The sequence below is a fragment of the Oryzias latipes genome, chromosome 4 (genome assembly GCF_053564925.1).
Source record: "Oryzias latipes strain Hd-rR chromosome 4, Olatipes_Hd-rR_3.1".
Taxonomy (NCBI): domain Eukaryota; kingdom Metazoa; phylum Chordata; class Actinopteri; order Beloniformes; family Adrianichthyidae; genus Oryzias; species Oryzias latipes.
Genome location: NC_136240.1, coordinates 17,328,787 through 17,347,471, shown reverse-complemented (window position 1 = coordinate 17,347,471; position 18,685 = coordinate 17,328,787). Strand labels below are relative to the sequence as shown.

Sequence of the window (18,685 nt, the reverse complement as noted above, 5' to 3'; positions counted from 1 at the left end):
GATAACTCTGTTACTTTAAAAAAATCACTTTGATGAAAATCATGTTTTTAACATGTTCTTGTGGCATTTTTTCATAATAGAGGGCATAAACAAAGACAATTCAGCTTAAAACTGCATTTCTGAGGATTTTTTTTCCCAAATCATTGGGAATCAGGAGCAGATGAAAAAAAGCCGTTGGAAAAAGATTTTAGCTGTCCCATAGGACCTACAACAGCAAGCCATAAGCTCCCTGCTCCGCTCCATTCTGATGCATCCACTTGTAGACAAATATATCCATGTACGTCCACATCTTGGCTGGCCTCTGGCTCAAAACTGTACGCCCGGATAGTTCAGATATTGCTCGCCATATTTGTTGCACCAGTAATGTTAGGTTGAGGGTGTAAGGGGTCGTAAGCTAGTGGGGGAGCAAGTAATGAAAGGGATGGGGGGTGAAGTCAGGGTGCCACAATTCAGAGATTAATTTCTTATAAAGTACTGCTATTATGGTCTAGTTTTTTTTTTCTTTCATTTTGGCTTAAAACTCTGTAATCATAATTTAAGACTACTGAGAACGCTTTTACAATAGATCAAAAGATGACTGACGAGGGACTTTAACTCCATCAACAAACAAATGTAAAACAAAAAGTCTGAAAGACTTTGAAAAAGATTTTAATTTCTCAGAACATTGTTATTATGATTGCCATCAGAAGTTTCTGAGATGCAGATTTGTCCCTTCAGAATTTCTTCGCTTTAAAGCAGCAGTAGCAGCTAATTTAAACTCTATAAGGTCTTGTCTGATGTACAAGCACATCTCTGGTGTTGTGAAACTTACAATATTCATGACGGCCAGGATGTATTGTTCGATGTCCCTGCGACCATGGTAACCCACCATCATCTTGTCAGCTACCACCAGCGTCTCCACATAGCGCTCCTGGCTTACAGAGCGCTTCAGAGGCAGCTGGCCCCGCCCGACAAGATGAGGAGGCGTCTTCAGAGTCCGCTGCCACCAAGACAAACTTTTCAGTGGCTTCTCATCTGTGATGGATCACATACACTCATGTTTTGAGATCAAATCTTTACAGGCAGAACACAGAGTTTGAATGACTGAAACATGTTATTTTAAGATGGAGGCACATCTAAAAAGGTGAAGGTTTGCTCTAGAAAGGAGAGGAATGAGGATCAACCACAGCAAAACAGTGTCTCTGTAAATGAGAGGAACTCAAGTGGAACAGTGATGTTACGGGTAGCAGAATTTAAGAAGGTGGAGGACTTTAAGTTCTTAATTTCAACAGTCAGTAAAGAGGTGAATGCAAGGAGGTTGGTACAGGTGGAGGAACATGTCAGGAGTGATGTGTGACAGAGTGTCAGCAAGAACGAAAGGAAAGGCATAGAAGACTGGGGTGAGAGCAGCCTTGTTGTTGGCTTAGAGACTGAAAAAGAGACAGGAGGGAGAGCTGGAGGTAGCAGAGATGAAGAGGATGATGTTCTCTTAAGGAGTGATGAGGATGGAGAGGATCAGGAAGGAATCCGTCAGAGGAACAGATCCTGCTAGATGTTTTTTTTTAGATTAATGCAGGAAAGAAGGCTGACATGATTTATATACGTTGAGAGGAGGGATGGTGATGATGTTGGTAAAAAGGGACCTGAGAAGACCTAGAGGAAGACCAAAGAGGAGGTTCATGGATGTAGTGAAGGAAGACATGAAGGTGGAGTCTGAAGATGAAGAGGTCAGAGTTCAATGAGGTCAAATAATTCAGTGTGGTGTCCCCTAAAGGGAGCACCTGACAGGCTAACTGTTTAAACTTTAAATGTCTCCTCTGACCTATGACCCCACAGGACCGGCCCTTGTACTGATGGCGAAGGGATGACCTTTTGTAAACCACATGAGGGCGCTCCTCTGTTCTTTCACTGCCCTCTGTCTTTGTCTGGTTGTCTGGTGAGACAAGCGGCTCAATCAGGTACTCCTCTCCACCTGTAACAATCACCCCCTGCTACAAAATGACAAAAATAGCCATTGAAATTCTGTGGAAATACCTCAATGAAATAACAACAATAAACTTTAAGTGCAAGGATCCTAACTAAAAAGCAGTTTGAAATGACAGCTTTGCCTACAGACATCAAAAGTTGAGTTCAACTTCTGTCAGGTCCACCATTTTTGCCAGATATACAAACAAATGTGAAACAATTATGTAAAGAAAAGGTGTGTACATGAAAGAATGGTAAAAAATTGAATCTCTGGAAAAAGTTTTTAGTTTTCTTCATTTAAATAGAGTAAAGATGCTTTATAGTGTCATATTTAATTTAAAATGGTTCCAAAAATGGATTTCAAGTCAACCTATTTTAAGTTTGAAAGTGATCTGTGGTCACGTTAGACCAAATTAGGAATTCTGGTTGGTAATTATGTATATAACGTCCTCCAGACTAAAGAGAAGAAATCCACTTGATGTTTATAGTTCATCTAGATGCTGAATTGCCCTCCAATCCACTTCAATGGCACTTCATCATAATATAAATTTTAGACAATCACAAAACAATGGAAACTTACATCTGGAAGAAGAACATGACCAAATTCCTGAATAAAGACTGCAAAAACCCATAACCTTAATGCCCAAATTTCATCAAAATTTGAAGAAGATTCTGAACTGGAGTAATCACGCCTTTGAGTCATTTTGAGCGCTTTAGCATGCATCAAAATAGATTTGAGATTGGGATTATAACACCAAACTCAAGATTTACAGTGTAGAACTGAAACAATAACAAATGGAAAAGACAATAATTTAGTTTGCATCATTATCACACACAATAATTTTTAAACCAAGTTTTTTCTGGGTAATTCTTTATTCAAATCATTGTGAATCAGGAGCAGATGAAAAAAAGCAGTTTGAAAAAGCTTGTAGGTGGGACTTAGAAGCTACAATCAGCATCCCACAAGCTCCCTGCTCTACTCCACAGTACCGCAGAACAGAATCAGAATCTTTTTGTAGACAAATAGATTTATGTACGTCTTTTTTTCCTCTTCCGAGCTGGCATCTGGCTCCAAACTGTACAGCTGGATAGCTGCAATATTACTAAAATTTTTGTTGCACTGATAATGTGAGATTGGGGGTTTGAGGGGCTGCAAACCTTTGGAAGAAAGGTTAAACAAAGGGATGATGGGAAGTCAAGATAGGCTTAGTCCACACCCCATAACTCAGGGGTGAATTTCTTATGAACTCCTGCCGCTCTGCAGAAACTGGCCTCGAAAATGACCATTTTTTATTTTATTTGACCTAATTAAAAGACCAATGGGCACGCCATGAAAATGGATAAAAAGATGATTGGAGTGGATCTTTAGAAGCATTCAAAGACGGATCCTTTCTCCATCTAATGCAGGAGAAGCTAATAACTGAAAAAAACAGCTTCAGTCAAAAAAGGAACTTTAAATTTCAGAAGTTTAATATACAACTTGATATAAATTTGCCTCTCTGCTGAAACTGAGAGTAACCCATCGGGGCAGAGGATCGGGTCACACAGCCACATCAAGCCAAACACAATAGGAAGCATGAAAAGGTGAATGAGAGCGAGAAAATTGAGCAAGTGAGGCAGAGAGCGATACACTAATACTTCCTTTGATTCTGCTCAGATGTGTCGGCCCCGGTCAGGGGGAGAGCCCGCCCTCGACCCACGGCGGCAGCTTTGAAAGCGCCTTTAATCCCATAACAAAGTTAGTGATGCTCCTCTGGACAGGCAGCGCACTCACTGCTGAATGCGGTCATGCTGCTCTGACCAACAGTAATTACGTGTGCAGCTTATAAACGCTTTGTGAACAAATCTAAGAAGTAATTGGGAGGCCTGGCGTTTGTAGTGAGAGGATACACAGAAGCATGCTGCTATGAGTACAGTTGAGTGCATTCAGCCAACAAAATGATGCATCACGATTCAGAAGACCCGGTGAAAGGGTTCAGAGGAGTTCTAACTTTGAATCATCATCAAACGTGTGTTGTGGCTCGCTGAGATGACCTCATGAGAAAAATATGAGTCAGAAGGGAATTGATGCTCTCCACTGTAACTGCAAAACAAATTTAAACAAAACCAGAGATATGCAGACTCACTTTGAAGAGCAAGAAGAAACCAGAGCTGGAACCCAATTTTTTAAAATCCAGTAATCAAAAAATTAAAAATGAATACATAAATCAAACCACAAATCAATCCTTTTTGAATATTTTCCTTAATCGGAGGGGAAAAAAGTCGTTAAGTTTCTTTTTTATTATAAGAATACTTTAAAAAATGCTTTAAGAGTAGAAATTGGATTTCAATCAAACATTGAATCAAACCAAATTCTAAACTTCTAAATCCAAATCCAAAACAATTGGTAGTTTGGCACTGACACTTAGGCTGAGTTTTGTTTCATTTCATAACTTGTGGCTCTTCCCATTTGTAAGGGCAGTCAGAGCTTGTGTGTAATCTTTTTTTAAGGGGGGGTGTAGGGACTTAAGGTTGGATATCCCTCTGCCGGTAGGGTGATCCACGAAGGAGAAGCACATTTCTTCACACAGTTGTGGTCTGAAGCACAGAAGTTTCCATTTAAATTGCATGACTGTTTAAAGTTAAAAACCAACGTTGTTATGTATTTTCTGATCGTAGATGACCGGCGACTATTAATAACGTTATAGAGTGGGAATGACTCTTCACTTAAGAGGGCTAAATGTAGAGCTAGGGAATACATTTGGATTCGACCTTAGTGCCATTTACTAGGTTTAGTTGTATACCGTAAATAAAAGTTTATACAAATGTGAAGATATTTTTTATTGAGTTTTTGTTCCATCTTGCCAGACATGTAGATAATAAAAAAAATAGCCTCACTTAACAGCTAACTCAATATCAGCTTGAGCTGAAGCTTTTTTATACTGTTTTTGTCCACTACTATCAATACTTTTTTCTTTATTTAATGCTTTTAAAAACTTCTCAGTCGTAGTTGCAGCATTTGCCATCTATCTTTTAGACTTGAACAATTTTTTGCAAATGTTTTAAGAATAAACAATTTCCTTCTTTAGGATTTGATCCAGTCCAACTTTATTTATTAAGCACGTAACAACAAAAATAATAGAATAAAAATAAGAGCATGAAAAAAGGTAAAAACAATTAGAAATCTTTTAAAATTGAATCAAACATAAAATACAAAAAAATATGGCGGGTAGAAAAACAAATCCACTAGCCTCTTTGGCAGGTGAGACGTTGTTCTTCATCTCTGACAGGAACCTCAAACTCACAACCATGACATTTAGGTGTTTACCCCCCCCCAACTTGGCTACCACAAACATCCAACCCAGAGTTGGTTCAAACATTCAATTTTGACTGTTTTTCTAGCATTTGCTCACAATCAGTTGTTGCTCCATATCACCGTACCTCTTTGAAATGACCAAGACTCACAACTACAACACACTGATCTGTAGGAACACAATTATAAAAAAAAATTGAATATATTTCAATGTATGCATGTTTTTCTAATTATTTTATTGTTTATCAATAGTTTTCATCCTTTGGAAGTATATTGCATTCAATTGAAAAACTAAAACGTTATACATAAAGGGACTGATTGTTTTGCTTTCAAATACACACATTTTTTTTCAGAGAAATGTTTGTCTAGTAGAAATATAATTTGGCTGGTAGACTTTGGATGTTACCACCACCCCGGTTAGTTACCAAAAAAGTTCATTTAAAGCCCTGGCTGAAGCAGTCAAACAAGCTTCAGATCTATAGGTTTTTGGGTGTTTTCTTTTAGTTTGAAGCCCTGAAAAACTTTTATTGTTGTATTGAGCATCTGGCTCAACTATAGTGAAATATAGTAATACAAGGTTTCAGATCTTACCAGGCCATTACAGTTGCTCAAAGCCACTTTGCTAGAGTGAGGCTGGTCTTGTAGGTGTCCTGTATAGTGGCAATGAGGGGAGTAAGGGTGGCTCCAGGCTAATTGACCCCTCTTCCAATACTCCACCCTGAACTGGTGGGAAAGCAGCCCTCCCTGCAGCGTCAAGTTGAGCAGGAAGTTGTTCTGTGACATGGACAGCTGATAGAAGAGCTAACGGACATGAAAGGATATTTGAAGGAGCTGCACGAAGGGCCACACCCTGAACTCAAAACAAACTGTAAATATAAAACCTACTGTGTCGTGAAGCCTATCTTCAGGACTGCGCCGCCTTCTTTGGTGGTGAGAATTATCTCCATCAAACTTCTCGCCATTGGGTCCCACACGCACAGGGGTAGCGATCTCATACTGTCCAAGATTGGACAGGAAAGCAGCTAAAAGAAGAATAAAAAAAAGGCTGCATAAAAATAAACCACAGAGTTAGATCAAGTAACCCCAAAAATGCAACATTAAATTTTTTCTACTGATAAGTATTTTACAGATTCTGGAGAATTTGTACTATTTTTCAGGGGGAAAAAAAGTCTTCCTAACCTTTTTTAACAAAGTCCCAAAACTCAAAGTGCATTTCTCCCATGAGGCCCAAGGGAGGTTGCTATGGTTACCTTTAAACTATATTCTTTCCATTCCTGCTAAGGATTTATTATCCTAACACAAACAACTCTAAAGGCTCAAGGTCAGCTATCTTACAAAAGACAACAAAAACATCTAAAAACTTTTTTTATATAAAACCTTTGCTTTGACTTCATAGAGAAGCAGCTCCTTCCCACACAGAGTAAATACCCCAGATCAAAGTTCCTGCAGGCAGACTTAGAAAGCTCTCCACCAGGAAAAAAAAGTAACTCTGAAGTTAGTAGATGTGGCTTAAATAAACAGCAGACATAATTACAAAGGCTGCCTTCACATGGACCTCATGAGGTTGTACACTGTTGCCGACATGGGAAGTTCTGAACAAAACACACTTGTTCCTGTGGTCTTTTGGAACAGAAGCAACAGAGATCTGGGTCACAGCATTAAATGAGACCCTGATGTCATAAATCCACTGCAATGAAAATTGTGTTTTTGACATGTTCTTGTAGCATTTTTGTCATGATGAAGGACATGTATAAAGAAAATTAAAATAAAAACTGTGTCTCTGTGCTTTTCTTTATTCAAATCACTGTGAATTAGGAGCAGACAAAACTAATGCAGTTTGAAAAAGCTGGTAATTGTTTCATGATAGTTGATGCTTTGTGTAAGCATCAACTTTGTTTGTTTCAAGTTTTTTAATGTCATTTTGCTACCAAGCATTTTAGATACATGTTGTGTTGGTCATCAATTTGACCTTTTAAAAGCAAAATCTTTTGTGGTGCATTTCCTAAAGACCCACTTCAATCATCTTTTTATCTTTTTTTAAAAGTTTTCCTTGCAGTCTTTTTGTCATTGTGACGTTTTTAGCCAAACTCAAATAACCTGTGTTGATTTCTAGGACATTGTTTCAGTAGAAATTTGCCTCTGAGTTGAGGGCGGTACTGTTGGCGCCGACCAACCCCGTCACCCCTCCCCATCCCGCATAACAGAGCTATCTGTTAGGGTTTAAAGGCCCTCCCGCAAGCTTACAGCCTCTTACAGCCCCCAACATTACAGGTGCAACAAAAATGGTCATCAATATTGGAGCTATCCAGCCGTACAGTTTTGGGCCAGATGCCAGTTCGGACAGGAAAAATTAAGACGTACATGAATCCATTTGTCTGCTAGCAGGTGCATCAGAATGGAGCGGAGCAGGGAGGTTGTGGCCTGCTCATTGTTTTTTCTACGTATTAATTACAATCTTTTTCAAACTGCATTTTGTTATTTGCTCCTGATTCACAACAAGTTGAATACAGAAATACTCAGAAAAGCAGTTTTAAGCCTAATTTCCTGATGTATGTCCTCCATCGTGGGAAAAATTTCCAAAAGAACATGGTAAAAACACCAAAAACATCATTTTCATCGGAGCGGGTCTTTAAACCAAGTAGAGACAAAACGATGATGGATCTGAACTAAAATCTGCATTACAATAACAAATACTTCCACTAGTCTAAATATGCAAACCTGTCTGCCATTAAATTAGAGTGCTTGCAGACTTTAAGGAGCCTTGCATGTGGTTGATTGACAGGAACCATGAACCCGACAAGAAGTGAGACATAACATGCCGGTTGTTCCCACTCAGTCGGTTGTAAAATCTGGAGCAAATACAGGCAAAAATGGAAAGTTTTCTGAAGGGAAACAAACAGAAAGTCCAGGGGAAACATCACCATAAAAACCTCATAGCAATGTGCTCTCAAATAAAACAAAGGCATTCAAGAATATTAATTAAATCTTTTATTTTTAGTGAAAATACAGTCAGTGTTGGGGACCAAAAAAATTCATAAAATTCATAAATCCACTATCATGACAAAAAAACCTTCTCTAATATCTATACAAGAAAAGAAATTTACCACAGTTATAGAAAAATGATCAAAGTACTTAATAATGTCTTGATACCTCTTGCAAAATGCAATACACCAAGTTTTCTCATGCAAAGCTCTCAAAAAAAGACAACTCTTTATTTAAATTAGCAACAATAAACTTCAGAGGATCAAAACTCAGTCCTTAAACTCCATGCAAAGTGCTGCTTTCCTTCCTTTGACAAACCACAACTAAGCAACCAGGCAGGCAGCATCTGAGCTACCTTTAAGGCACAGGAAAAACTCCCAAGGAGAAAACAAAGGGGGGTCCAAATAAAGTAGATTAAAGTCATCTCATTATGGAGACCTCACACAGAATAATGAAAACCAGCAAAACTATGTCATCTCTAAAAATGGATTATTTTTACAACTGATACACAAACCACTTACAATCAGAAACATCAATACACTTGAAAGGGATTTTCTAACTTCCGAATGCTAAATTTAAATTTCAGATTTAAACTGATATTAAGAGATGATCACATCAGTAGTAATAGTTTTACAATATCAAACATAAAAAGATGTATTCAAACATTATTTTTATTTTAAATGTTTGTTTTTATGCTTGTTTTGGGCAAACCAGATGACTTTTTTTTGTCAGTCAACTAACCATTTGCTCTACCAAACCTTTGACCTAATCATTAATAATGCTATTCAGTATGCCAACAAGGCTGAGATGTTGCTATGAAGAATCAAGTCAACATTTTTTTTTTCATTTAATTTTTTAAAATATGAATAAAACTGAAATTCTAAATAAATACAAATAATAAAACATACAACAAACAAATCAAATATCAAAGAGCAAAAAATAAAATAAACCTTTAAATTACAACTGGGCTTTAATCAAACCTGTGAGCTTATTTCAAATCTTCAGTCCATTTGAGTGTTTATTGTGATGCAACCCATCAACAAACAAACATTTTTGCTCTCTAGTAAATACATGTGGATATATTGTATACATGTATACTAGCTTAAGCTCTCAAGTACTAATACAGCTGTTTTTCCCAATTAAAATGGTTCAGTGGACATAAATTAAAAAAATATGGAAACTCACTGGCTAAATTTGAAAAGAAAAACACCCTGATCCAGAAGTCCCCCACCATGCTGATTAACACTCGCTTCTGTTATCATTAAATGAAAATAGTGAAAGGAAGTACTCTGGGAGGAAAAGTGCACCTCCCTCTATGTCAGACACACCTCTACTCTCCCTTTGACCAAACACTGCTGACCTGCTGCTGTGGAATCAAACGTCTGGAGATCAGGGGGGGGGGGGAATGTATGGAGGATGATGGCAGCAAGGAAGATCTTTAGGGAAAAAAACCTTTAACAAAGCATTTCCATCAAATAAGGAGTTCTGTTTATGCACCTTTATGGTTTATGAATGATTCCTACAAGCATCCACGCCTGTGGAGACCGTATGTTAAAGAAATTATAATAATAAAACCAATTTCTGGAAACATCTTGTCATAACTTCTCCTGTTACTTTTTCAGTTACCTGATCTAAACCTAAAATTGTGCATCCAGTTTCTAAATATTCAGATGTTCCCAAATTGAACAACCTGGAAATCTCTGAACTCAGATTTAGCCTTGAAGATAAATATTGTGCTTAGTTATGAGAAAATTGCCCACTGTCAATTACCTCAAAGCAGGAAATGATCAACCAAAAAAAAATTAGCTGCCAGATCGTTCACTCCAAATAACCCATGGGATGAAATCCAAAGCTTTAAATATGAATAACGATTTTTTTTTTGTTGTTTTTTAATATAACCCAACTATGTATGTGTTTTGTACTCACTCCCCTTGGGAAAACATTTAAATGAATTGGAATGTCGACTGCAAGCCAAGTTTTATCCGACAACATTCGAGTAGAACTGCACTAATGCTCTTGTGGCTGAGTGGGAATGAGTCCATGCAGCCAGATTTTTTCAAATCTAGTGGAAACTTCCAAAGGAAAAAGAGATTTGCTATTAGCTGCATCTTTTGAAGGTTAAGATTTCCCAAAGTGGACTCTTAACATGTCTGGGAGTTTTTTGTCTTTGTGTAGAGACAGACAACAAAAAGAATTTAAAAGAAATGAACATTGATAAGAAGTTTAGCTCCATTACAGATCCAATTGTTTTTTAGTGCAAACTAAGTCTTAAGTATGAGTTGATTTTCCTTCTTCTTAAAGTCCCACTCAAATCACCTTTTGATCTATTGTCATTTTCAGCCTAAATCAAAAAACCTGTGTCGTTTTCTAGGACATAGTTTCTGCAGAGCGGCAGGAGTTCATTAGAAATTCGCCTCCAAGTTGTGGGTGGGTCTATTGGCACAGAGTAAACCTAGCCTTTTTTCCCATCATCCCTCTGTTTAAGCGCTCTCCCACTAGCTTACAGCCCCTCCCAACCCCAACCTAACATTACCAGTGCATCAAACATGCAAATCAATATTGGAACTATCCAGCTGTACAGTCTGGAGCCAGATGTCAGCTTAGAAGAGGAAAATGAAGAAGTATATGGATCTAACTACTGCAGGTGGATGCATCAGAATGGAGCAGAGGAGGGAGTTTATTGGCTGCCGATATTAGTATTTTGTACATAACATCGACCAGCTTTTTCAAATAAGGAAAACTCAAAAATGCAATGCAAGAACATTTAAAAAACACCATTTTTTCTCAGAGTGGGTCTTTAAGACCACAACCGTGATTAACCATAACCAAATTTGATTTCATTTGACTCATTTGGAGATATTCTGTTGCTTCTAGTCATTATCAGCTATGGGGTTACATTTCTGTTGTTTTGCTCCATCGAATAATACTCAGAGAAATTATATATAAGCCTAGGTCTGATTGAAGGAAAAAAGAAAGAAATTAAATACAATTGCTGTTGTGATTAAAGAAAATACTTCCATGAGGTCTAAGTTTACAGCCGACAATAGGATTCTGTCAAAGTTTTCATTATAATTTCTGTTTTTAAAATGGAATTGAGAAGCCAATTAGTGGAAAACAGATTTATTTATGGACAAAGGACAGCTAAAAAACTTTAAACCAGCTCAGTGGATCATCTCCAACTGCACACTCTGCTTTTTTGTAGCTCAGTTTTCAGGTTGTTCAAATTTTGGCTTAAATAAGGGGATTTTTCACCACAATCAGCTCCTTTCAGATTACAGAAAGATATCTAATCCCCTTTAATGAACCAAAATGCTCTTTAATTCGGGTTTAAATCCTGGTCAAATAAGCCACTTCAGAGTTTGGGAGGGGGGGGGTTGTTTAAAGGAAGTAGTAAGTTAGACTATTGGAACCAGATGGCTATGAGGGGTCAGGGGTCAAATTTAGGAAATACACAATCACAGCCTTGTTCAGTATGATGAGAGACGGACACTGACACAATTTATGTCTTTCCCTTTAGTGTGAGTGGGGGGGGGGTCACTCTGTCGCTCCAGCTTTAGTGGGATAGAAAGGGAGAACTGTGTGTTGCGGGGCTAGGAGACATCATGATTTGTGGATGTAGTGTTTCGGTTCAGATGGCTCTGACCTGCAAGTCAGAAGCCTTTTCCCAGCAGGTCACATCTTAAAATGGTTCATTTCTGTATGCAGCTTGTCCTTTGAAAATGTTAACCTTTGTTATAAAATGGCATTCTTACAGTCAAAGCGATAACAGCAACAGATGCTAAAAAACATTCATCAACCTGATACTGTTTCTTTGGGGTAGAATAGTTTTTTTTGCTAAAATATAGTCACTGGTTCATTTATTGTCATTTTTATGTAAGGTTTCTTATCCTCAATTTAAAATATGCCGATTTATGTTTGATTAATCAAGATAGAAAAGCTTGCAGAAGATAAAAACACCCGCTTTTTCCACAAAGGCTCTTAAAGTTTCTTATCTCACCTTGTGATTGAGCAAAGTCATCTCTGCGACCTTCTGCGACCTCGCTGGCAACCATGATGATAATGACAGTGCAGGCCAGACCGGTCCTCCATAGCGTTTCCATGGTTACTACAGTAGCTGCTATAGTAACGAAATTCAGTGCAGTGGTCCCCGGGCCTCCGTTCCAACATGTCTCCTGCTCTCTTGAATGCCCCGTCACCTAGCAGTGGGACAACTCAGCGTTTTGTCTGGCCATGGCCGCGGGAAGATCTGACAGCACCTGCAGCATGTGGGTCAGCAAGTGGTGTGGGACCGTTGAGGAAACCCTCATGTAAGGAGAAAAACACCTGGACCAACCTCCGAAGGGGCTCAGAAGTGACGGCAGGTTATTAGCCCTCCCTGTAGAGGAGACACTGTTCAGTGAATGCAGGAGGAATGCTGGGAAAAACAATGAGTTGGAGGGAGAAGACAGATTTAGGAGCAAAGCGGAGAGAGCAACAAGGGAGGCTAAACACATACAGGGAAAGCATGACATCCTCTTAACCCGTGCAGCTCCTGGTTAACAAAAAAGAAGCACCTAATTCATCGTTGAAGGCTGCCTGGTTGTGTTTCAGAAAACGACTCTAAGCATTGAAGGAGAAAGGTACAACATCTTTTCATTCTTAAGGACCAAAATGAGGCCTCCTAGGACCTGCACGTTTAGCCGGATGCCCACCAGAAAGAGTTCATGCACAAAGGAAACCAGTGATCCTGGAAAGAGCTCTGCCTAGTGCCCGAACAGGGTTTGAAGTGGGTATTATGTCAGGGGATCTAAGGGTAAAATGAGCCAATTTGATAGGAGCAGCAGGTTGCCATCACCGCCGAGCTGACTCAAATGTCTGGTTGCATGGCTGAGTGCTTTGCTGGCAACATGCCTGACTCTGCTAATTAGACAGCATGTAGGAAAGCGGTCGTAGGTTTCCCTATATGAAGCTGGTTTACACCTACAATAAAAAGGACTGTAGTCATTAGGCCATGATTGATGCTGAGGTCCACTCTCAGTTTAAGGAGCGCAGATGATGTCTGGCATAAAGCAAATATGACAATCCTACAAGTTTTGTTTATATATTTGATCATCAAGGACACTTGAAAGGATCCTTAAAAGTCCTGGTCTTATTTCTGGTCGTTAGACTGCCTAGTATCCTGTTTTATCATCGTATCCTCATTTGAATATTGCATTAGTCATTTAAAATGTCCATAGATATGCCCAACAACCTGTACGATACATGTGTTCATCACCATTTATAAAGTTACGGACATTAACTGTTAATGACACAATTACAACCAAGAAGTCAGTTTTTTCTTGAAATAGTGAAACCATCATGAAACTACCAAAACCTTCATCCCTGTCAGTATCCACGTTTGGGTCAAGGGTAAAATAAACGTTTTTCTCTAGAAACCTTTTGAATTGTGCATTAAAGCTTAAAAAAAATAAAATAATGAAGCCACGTGCAGCTCAGTATGTAACGTGTGGACGGTGCTTATTTTCCAACCCTGTTTCTTGTGAGCTACCGCCCTGCTTGTTTTGCAGCTAACCACGCTTCAGTAATTACTGGTCACCTGGATCAGGTGTGTTCAGAAACTGTGATCACTCAATCCAGCTAACTAGCAAATACTGAAGAAGACTAAAATAAGACCTTCTTAGACTAATGGTTGGACTATATAACAAAAATAAACATAATTACTATCTGGGCCAAAAAAATTGTATGGTGTGTTCATGACGGTTCCATTATATTAGACTTTTTGTTAGACTTTATTTGTGACTTTTACATTGGGATGTGGTCTTATGATTAACAGGTGACAATCAAAATCTCTACAACAGCCCAACTGGACATGTACAGTCATCCTTGTCTTCTCACTCATTTACTACAGCAAGCCACAAGCTCCATTCTGATCCACTTGTAGACAACTAAATCCACGTTGTCTTTGTTTTCCTCGTCTGAGCGGGCATCTGGCCCAATCCTGTACGGCTGGATAGCTCCAATATTGCTCACCGTTTTTGTTGCACCAATAATGTTAGGTTAGGTTAGGTTGCTAAGCTAGTGGAAGAGCAAGTAAACAGATAGATGATGGAAAGTAGTTGAAGGCTTAGTTTGTGCTAACAGACCCACCCACAATTTTTAATGAACAACTGCCGCTCTGCAGAAACTATGTCTTAAAAAACGACATCATTATAAATAAAAGACCACCGGGAACATTTTCAAAATAGATCAAAAGATGATCAGAGTGGGACTTTAAGCTGGAGAACAGAAAATTGCCGGTGTATACACATAAAACACGAGTGATGTATACAAGTAGCTTTCATTAGGTTGAGTATAGTGTTAGGTATATTTGGAATATATTTAAAAAATGAGTGAAAAGCAACTTTATGGGACATTAAAACTTGCTGTAATCAATAAAACGCTTTCAAACAGAGCCTGATACTGGATATATAATCATTGTTTAATATTGGAAGAGAATGAAATAAAGTTCTCAGAATGACTTTATGAAGCGGTAGATGATGAAAGATGATTTGAAGCCAACAGTGAAGGCGTATAAAAAGTAATTTTTTATTTTATTTCAAACTACTAATTTGGCTGAGCTGTGTTATATAAACGCAAAGTTCCTTTTTAATCAAGCACAATTGCTCTTTAGGCTTATTTGAGATTAACATGGAGCAAATCCACGCTATAATAACAAAGGAAAATGACTTCCTCAAATCCACAATGCTCATTAGGAAACCAGACAAGTGCCAGAACCAGGAGTCAGGTTTTCATGGGTGCCCTGCTCTTTGAGTTAACTTTCCTGGCTCAGGATTGCAGAGTCAAACCCTTTCCTTGCTTCCCTCTAGTAAAGCCTGCACACGCGTTTCACTCTTGTCTCAACCTACTCTGAACTCCTTACTCCCTCTGAGCTGTCTGGGGATAGAGGAGCGAACTGAGACGCCACACTGGCCCAGATGGCTGGCAGCTAACCAACTGCAGCCAAAGGTAATCAGACGCAGATGGGAAACCTTTTGGTGACGAGAGCAAGGGAAACAAGTTTCCTCCTGAAAAGAGAAGGAAGAAGAAAAAGAATAAAAAAAACACAAGTGCAAAACCTGAGGGGAATGGAGGAGAGACAACAAGGCAGTCAGGAGGGCCCTTTGAGTGTGAATATCCTTAACTGAGGGTAGAGGAATGAGTTTAAAGCAGCTCTAATGTGCCCCCTGCTTCATTTAAAGAGCAAATGGCCAGTGCTGTAAAAACAGAGTTTGCTTAAAAACACTGAAGGGTCTCTGCGCTGTTGCAGCGTCCCCTCAACTAAAAATCTTTCTCTTTCCCTCCCTCTGGCTTTCAACCAGTCATTTCCTGCACAAGCTAAACTCCACTCCATTTTCATTACTTCTCCTCCTCCCATTCAAGATTTATTGTAGTTATTAAACGTGCTGCTTGATATCAAATCCTTTTCATTAGCACTAACACTCCTTTTGCTTATTTTAACCCATGACAGAAGACAAAACTCACACAAGCCCTTGCTGTTACAGTAAAGCTCTTTGCAAAGATTTGTAGTCACAAAATACCCACAAAAAGAAAACTCCGTCTGCACAGCTTTCCCAGTAAATTATTACTCAATTATAAAACCACACAGAAATACGGCTGAATTAAGCACGAGCTGTCCCGTGAAGGTGATGGTGTTGTACATCTTCCATGACCTGTTGTGTAAAAATTTCCCTTTGGGCTGTATCACTTTTGAAAAATAAAAACGGATGTTTGTCTGCGGGCCAAGACTGCGCATACACCGACCCTCTCCGCCTCTTGTGTTTGAGTTGGATGAGCTAAGAAATAAGAAACATATACCTGCAGTTGCGGCCAAACAAGAAAATGGTCTGAGCTGCAGACGGGCCACACGGCTTCCAGCGCTCCAACAATCTGCAGATGAGAGAAGGAAAAGAGGGACCGAAAAAAAAAGGGGGTCCTTGTTAACGAGAGGGAGAAAAATTGGACCGCTTCACGTAATTAGGTGGGAATTTAAGGACGGGCCAAATTTGCAATGCAATCAAGCCAGCAGAGCCTGGAGCGTTTTGACACGTCACTGTTTTCATCTTGTCTGCTAGGGAGCGCTGTCTGATGCTTTTCATGTGGTGCAAGAGATGGAGAGTTCAGGTTTTTTTCCCCTTTAAATACTGGAGCTAACTGCTGTCCTTGTCTTTAACTGCTGCCAGAGAGAGTACAGCTATCCGAAAACCAGCACACTAATCAAAGCCATATGATCAGCTCAAAGTAAGGTCTGGGTGCAGTGAACAGATGCTAAGTGTCCCTCAGATTAGCTTCATGCTCCCCCCACACTGTCTCCACTTTGATCAGGAGGTAGCTCATGAATCAGCATTAGGTTTATTATTTCATTAAACTGGCAGTCTTCCATAGAACCAGACGGTGGGATCGAATGACTCGTCAGACCAACGGCATAAACCAGAGGCAGTTCGGCCTCTGCAGCAGTTCCGTCCCCCTCAATTTGAGAAAATGGGGTCTCAACTCCAGCAGATCTGAAATCCCGAACAGGTGATGGAAGTGAGGAGCGGTAGGGTGTGTCTGTTACTCTATATAGTCCAAAGACAGAAGAAGAAGGCGGGCATTCCTTTCTCCATTTCCCCAAATAAACAGTGTGCAGATGAAAAGTGGGAACATAAACAGGCTGGAGAACCTCGGATGTACTCCCCTCACTCCGAAAATGTGCCTCTCGAGTCTGAAACAATATTTAGTGAAGGAGAGCGCTGACTCGACACGAAGGGAGTGAGCCTGCAGCACTGGAAACAGTGCAGATGGTGCTGGACGCTTGTCTAATTCTCCCTTTTATCTGCTTTAGGCATCCCAGAATGCCAAATACCGGTGCACTCAATTTATCCTCATATATATGAAAACACCCTAATTATTACTGAGAAAAATATAACGTATATGTTCATTTAAAGATAAAATGATTATCAGACACGTGCCAGTTTCTATTATGACAACGACCGTTCAGCTCTAGTCATGTGTGGGTTGTAGAAAGACATGCAACATCTGGCTTTCAACAAGCATGGCTGCCCCAGCTGCAATCATGACACTTGTATATCTGACATAACTTTGTGAAATACAAGGATGTAAAAATGTATCTTATTAGGGGGTTAAGGAAGGATAAAACCTGAAATGAAATGGCAATTATATATTATATATATAAAATAAAGTGGAAAAAATACATTATATGTAGTGCATCCCTTTAATCACCTTGCTTAATGAACATCCCAAATCATGAGTCCAACTGCATGATTTGTGTTGACTCTCCCTTAACCAAACTCACAGCAGGATAAAGATACTCAAATTACAGCAGATTTCCATCTTAAATTGATTTAGTTTGCAGATGGTAAATGCTGGAGGTGATAACTTATTTAAAAAATAAATCTGCATCATCAATACTGTTAATCTGCAAGGAATTGGCTTCATCTGCTAAATTCAGACACCTGAAGGCAACAGCTTTATTGATTCAGCTGTGATTCACAGCAGCCAATAAGATTTCTGCCTTAATCCTCCCGAGAAGAAGATCTGCTGCTGCATAGAATCATAAGTCAGGTCTGGAGAGTCTCAAAACTCTGAGTTTAAGAGAAACGAAGAAAAAAAGTCTCTTCAGGAAAGGACGTTAAGAACGAGAGAGCAGCCTCCTACCTACATCACGCCGCGTGGACTCACCTACTTCCCCGCGTCCCTCTGCAGACTCTCCCGCTGCGGGTCTGTCCACTGTCCTCAGCGGCGCCGGCGACAGACTGAAGAGACTCGACTTCAGTTTTCACAGGCTGAGAGCAGCTGATCCGTGGAAAGTTCCGCGCGCTCTCACAGGAAGCGAAGGACTAGACTTTCAAAATAAAAGCACAATTTGATAGATAGATAGATAGATAGATAGATAGATAGATAGATAGATAGATAGATAGATAGATAGATAGATAGATAGATAGATAGATCCGTGTAGTATTCATATTTTCTTACAAATATTTAAAAAGTTCTTTACACAATTCGCATTGCACAATCATTGTGACAATGCTTATTTATTTTTCCTACAAAACTTGATTTTGCTGACTTTTTCTCTACCTTTACTATTTAGGTAACTAATAGATGACTGCCCTTCAACTGTGATTAGAAAGTCATTTTTTCTTGGTCTCTTTTTATGGAGCAAAGTGGCGCAAAACCTTCTAAAGTTACTCTAAGTGCTTATTGGCTTGAATAACCTAAGCTGTAAATAAAAGAAAAGCTTAGAAATTTCTTATTGCTTATTAAAGGGATTTATTAGGTTATCGTGAATTTAAACAGTAAGTACATTGGGTTAAGCAGATGCTCTTGATGTTCTTTTACAAACTCTCCAGTTATAATTTTAAAATAAGAAAATATCGCCTCTTGCATGAGTTTGAGATCTGAAATCTGTTTTAAGTCTCAGTCTCATCCAAAATAAATGAAAATGTCCACAAT

At 39.1% G+C, this 18,685-nt stretch overlaps 1 protein-coding gene across 4 annotated transcripts in view; it reads right to left on the bottom strand.

Annotated features, from left to right (window-relative positions):
• adamts10 (ADAM metallopeptidase with thrombospondin type 1 motif, 10) overlaps window positions 1-18,054 on the bottom strand; it is a 53,633-nt gene extending 35,579 nt beyond the window's left edge. For 2 of the 4 annotated variants that reach the window (XM_078945913.1, XM_078945916.1), the window contains exons 1-8: window positions 17,915-18,054; window positions 16,052-16,123; window positions 12,475-12,593; window positions 12,216-12,414; window positions 6,122-6,258; window positions 5,828-6,037; window positions 1,802-1,970; window positions 812-1,014 (exon numbers count right to left, since the gene is read on the bottom strand). In XM_078945913.1, the coding sequence (XP_078802039.1) occupies window positions 812-1,014; window positions 1,802-1,970; window positions 5,828-6,037; window positions 6,122-6,258; window positions 12,216-12,414; window positions 12,475-12,525 (969 nt within the window). In that variant the 5' untranslated portion in view covers window positions 12,526-12,593; window positions 16,052-16,123; window positions 17,915-18,054. Of the gene's footprint in view, window positions 1-811; window positions 1,015-1,801; window positions 1,971-5,827; window positions 6,038-6,121; window positions 6,259-12,215; window positions 12,415-12,474; window positions 12,594-15,102; window positions 15,229-16,051; window positions 16,124-17,914 lie in introns of those variants that run through there. The other 2 variants (XM_078945917.1, XM_078945915.1) reach the window with 2 other exon arrangements.
• Between the last annotated feature and the right edge of the window lie 631 nt (window positions 18,055-18,685).